General features: G+C 40.3%; 1 protein-coding gene across 12 annotated transcripts in view; it reads left to right on the plus strand.

Moving 5' to 3' along the window:
- The window catches only part of magi2a (membrane associated guanylate kinase, WW and PDZ domain containing 2a), a 201,103-nt gene that overhangs the window by 175,570 nt on the left and 20,586 nt on the right, over positions 1 to 4,947 (plus strand). For 10 of the 12 annotated variants that reach the window (XM_020616782.1, XM_020616784.1, XM_020616783.1 and 7 more), the window contains exon 12: positions 2,090 to 2,297. The exons of the other annotated variants lie outside the window; for them this stretch is intronic. In XM_020616782.1, the coding sequence (XP_020472438.1) occupies positions 2,090 to 2,297 (208 nt within the window). The remainder of the gene's footprint in view (positions 1 to 2,089; positions 2,298 to 4,947) is intronic. 12 annotated transcript variants of the gene reach the window in all.

Below are 4,947 nucleotides of genomic sequence, written 5' to 3' on the forward strand. Positions count from 1 at the left end.
TGTTACAGGAAGATTTCTGCAGCTCAGAGAATAAAATATGGTTGAATTTGACTAATAAGGGAATCGCCTATTTGTCATGTTTACCTACGGTCGAGTGAAGGCTCAGCCTGCAGCTCAGAGAGTTTCATTTCCAAATGAGCTTATCAGGATTTGTCTGTCTAATCCAGCCAGTATTGTAGGCAACAGCTACTTAATGTTGGAGCATGTGCAAGTGTTTTTATTCAATAACCCAGTCTTAGAAGGGTGACCTGCCTGCAGTGTTCTCCATTTATCTGACTGACTAGATTACAGCCAGTGTGCCTATTTCCAAGTCTTAATGGAACAGACAGAAAGAGATGCAGGGAGTGAAAGAGAGATGAGGATGCAGTAGCCTAATCCTGGCCATAGTTCCCAGTCTCAGCAGCCTGGCCTATGCAGACATACTTCTCAGAAATGACAGAAACCACGAACAGTAGTGACACTTTTGATTCTGGCCTGGAGTTTTTTTTCTTTGTACACCTGCTGCCTTCTGGTTGTCCATATTAAAGTATGCCATATACAGCCGGTCTCGCCGTTTCAGGTCCAAAAAGTTTGCTCCCTCTGGATCCCTCTCTCACACTGTTGACACGTCAACATGTCATCTTGGTTATCTGCTTGGCATCGTGCCGTGACTCAAACAGCGCGGTGTATCTGACACATCAGCGCTGACACTCTGACAGACTGGTGTTGCCAAAACTGACGGTGTCACCTCAGACACTTGACAGGACATTTGTAAAATGTGTCTTCAAGTGGCAAATGTGGTGCAATATGCTATATACCAAAACACAGTAGCCAGTACTGGACAATAAAATAATTTGTAAATGGCCATCTTTTTATAATAATGGGGTACCAGATTTACAGTCATCTTTAAACTCCCCTTCAAAAATAGGTCACATTTGCAGTATGTGTTCATCACACTGTTATGTTTTCCTCTCTGTAAACACATTATTGATACACACCGTGATCCAAATGGCAAACAGAAGCTACTGCTTGTTTCAGCTACTAACCTCACTAACTATCTGGCTTCCTGTGTGTCCAGCTGAAAGTGACCATTTGCTAAACCCCACCCCCAGACAGCGACTGTCGTAGCTTATCAGCTATAACTAGGCACAGCCAGCCTGTCAAGATTTGGACTCCTTCACATGCTGAAACTGTGCATGCACAGAGCTCTAATTAGAGTGATGCTCACTTTCTAGTGTTCAGAGGATGGTGTCATAATTTTAGACTCTTTTCCAAAAACACAGGAGCAGAAGTCTAATTGATGAATTAAACTTATAACCCCACCATCCCCAGCTAACTAGTTAACTGCAGTACCTACTACCAACAGTATTAAGCTAGTCAGTGTATATGCAGTGCACGAGTTTAGAGTACAAGTAAAACTTTAATTGATTTGAAGTTTACACTCCAGGCAATGTGGGTTAACATAAGCTAGATAGCATCACATTTGCCAAGCTTATTGATTATGACATATTATTTAATCATTTTCCATTCTAAAATGAAGGCATACTATTGAAAAAAACACCAAAGCAGAATATCTGCTGTAATCCACTGTGCTGCTTTCCTAAAGATGTTTTCTATTTGTAAATTTTCATTCAAGGACTGTGTCAGAATAACAAAAACATTTTTACTGTACTAAAATAACAGGACTAGCCTGAAATCAGATCAGTGTTGTTCTATCAATCTATCGGTACTAATCTATCAATCATCAGCTTTTGCATAATCATTATCTTGTCTTTTATCAGCTACAGCTGATCAAATTATCTAGCAACAGTCATCATTTCAGTTCATAAAGTCGAGGGTCCTCTTCTGGAAATGAGAAACGACGTTTGTCTTCCTTCCTATTTGCAGTGGAAAACCCACTGTTTTGAAAATTACTACAAATCTGCCTCTGTTGTCATCGTAAGCTGCATGTGTGCTGTGTGAGAACAGAAATCTTGACAGGCTTAGTCAATGGTCAGAACTCATTCAGTTAAACTCTGCTTCAGTCTTGTTGTCAGGAGCTAGAGTCAAGAGTCACAAGTGCGAAAGCTGGAAGGGAAATACTGACCCCTCATGCCGCTGTGCTTTACAGGTCCTGGAGCAGTGGGAGTCCCAGCAGGCCCAGAGCAACCCTGCCCAGACCAGCCTGTCGGTCCCCGTTATTTCCCACAGCGCCCCCTTTCCAACACATCATCTTCACAGGGCCTTGGTCCCAGACTCAGCCTCCGAGGCCTTGGCTCTTGCTAAACCAGACCCCTATGACCTTTATGAGAAGTCCAGGGCTATCTATGAGAGTAGGCGTAAGTACCAGAGCTGATACTGCAGGTGTAGCACTATTACAAAATCCTGAAGCAGGTGGATGAATGCAGATTCATCACTCTTTGTCTTTATCGGACACACAAACACACAAAGCTGTGTGTGAGCTGACCTCTTTGTATCAAACTGAAAGATCTGTCACTGAACCTTCAGCACAAACATCTCAGCGTTAAATGATCATCAGAAGCTCTTCAGATATTTTCCCTCATTACCATTTGCAGATCTTTATCCTCCTATTATCTCGTTTGATCTTTGTTCACTAAATGCTTATATAAGCCAGCACACACATGAATGCAGCCTCCATTCACATTTACCTCCCAATAATTCTGGCAGCTCACAGAATAAAGGAAATGTGAATAAGCACTTCACAAGTAGTTATATCTTTATACTGTTGGGATATAATGCTTTGGGGCCCGCAATATTACAATTGTAACAGGCTTGTAACAGGTGGAAAATGAAATTTATCTTGTTATGACATCATCAAGATGCATTAACACTCTTTTGCCCCATGCAAATTTTAGGCAGTCGGAACTAGCACTGTGTGTATGCATTTTTTTTTTTGTGTGTGTATGTATGGTGGTACTTTAGAAATGCTGAGGTCACGGCTCTATGTTGATGTTTAAGTTGATTTAATTTAGTAAAGCGTCTGTTTTATGTCCCATCATAAATATCAAAATTTAGTAAATCCAGTTTTCTCTGTGTTTCCTAGAAAAACCTTTGGTGAGTTTTTTTAGTTGCCACAGGCCTCAGTGAGTTGGCTAAAAAAGCCAAACCGAGCATTGCAGGGATGGCGTACTTTTGTAGGCCAACCAAGAAGTTAAAACTGCCCTGGTTCCCTCGACAAAGACCCAGTGGGTATTTTTCTAAAGCTTTTAGATTATTGCAGAAAATAAACTCTGTGACAAATAAAACACATTACATGTTCAGCAAAATAATCTTCACAAGTGACCACAACCTTTTCGATTTTTGAAGCCCAAATATAATTACCAGAAGTGAAGAGCTGTTGTTAGGCTATAAACGGTCACCACCACGCCTTCCAACGTGCAATTTGATTTATTGTGCTTACCTCCTTTACAAAATCCTTTGCTCTTAGCGTGATCTGATCTAGCTAGTGATCATGGCTGTGTCAGTAACAACAGTTTGCAAGTGCACGAGTTTAAACACAATGAGGTTGTAAAGGTGGACTAGTGAGTACATGAGTCTTTGTATTTGGTGGGATGACATTTAATGTCCACTAACAACCTCTGTAGTCTCATATAGCCACTTGTTAGCAGCTGCCTTTTTTAAGACATAAAAGCATCAAAAATCACAAGTGCAGTATGTACTGGTGTATTTTATGTCATACAACAAAACGTGGAAATGTATTGGCCTTGTGTTAACCACAGACCTTATTTCAGGCGTCTAACCAAAGACCTATTCAAAAAAAACTCATAGACTTCAGGGTGAAGGAAATGGAAGTGGAAAAATACTTACTCAGGACTCACTACTACAGCACTCAATTACATAGAATCTACAGATATTGTAATCAAAATTCCAAGTGTTTAATTGTAGAATCTAAAATCCCAACAGGTTACTAACCCCTAAATTCTAAAAACAAAATACCTAAAATACTGAGGGCACGGCCTCATATTTGACCATATGGGATCTACAAATACTGGAGTCATCTATCAAATACCCATCAAGTGAAAAACAAGAATAGCAGCTGCAGTTTTGTGTATTTACTGCACTATATGCCAAGTCTGATGCTTCACTTGTGTTGTTCAGGAAGTTAGTAGTTGTTGTTAATATTAAAATTAGGAATGTAGTCTTGCCGTGTGTGTTTAGTTTGCTGACACTCGTGGTAGAATCTTGTCTGATTCTGCAGGTTTACATGAGATAGTCAAGTTTTCTCTGTTAGGACTGGTGTTCATTCTTATGTAAGGCTGTTATTCAAGAGGACGTGGCTGTTGGAAAGTCTCCTTATCAAACCTCTTTATCCTCAGGTCTCTCTACAACTGCTGCCCTCCTTTCAGTAAAGGTCAGGAATTGGGTCTGCAAGGCTGAGCAGTGAAAAGGCACAGATGTTAGGAATTTCCATTTGTCTCCATTTGCCCCTCTGACTGGTGTGTCTGAAGTAAGGTGTGACCTTTCATGCAGAATCACAACCCCAGGCCACTGGCCTGCTCTGCTAATGTTGGTTAATTTTCTTTTACCTTGGTAGATTTGTGTTACCATGTATGTAAACAGGTTGGTTTAAAGGGTCAGGTCTCCAAACTCTGAAATATATCTTCTAATTTACTTCTAGTGTTCTATCAAAAACACTCCATATGTCTGCAATAGGTTCTCAGTGTTGTATTCAGACTAACAGGGACATTGCTTCTAAAAGGAAATGTTAAAATAGCTAATTTGAATATTTCTGTGAGTGTCACAAATTAAAACCCATTCACTGTCACAGTTTGGAGGTAGAAGCCGAAATCTCAGAACCAGGTATCTCAAAACCGGAGCAAATAAAGCCTAAACTAACTGCAATGTTGTACAGTACATACCACTAAAGATTGGTGATTTTATTTGTCTGATTTGGGTGTTGCCACCCTTTTCAGTAAAAGTCAAGTCTTTCTTTAAAAATAATGCCAACCATGGCTATTGTGACAGTTC

This window comes from Monopterus albus, unplaced genomic scaffold (genome assembly GCF_001952655.1).
Source record: "Monopterus albus unplaced genomic scaffold, M_albus_1.0 scaffold178.1, whole genome shotgun sequence".
Classification (NCBI taxonomy): domain Eukaryota; kingdom Metazoa; phylum Chordata; class Actinopteri; order Synbranchiformes; family Synbranchidae; genus Monopterus; species Monopterus albus.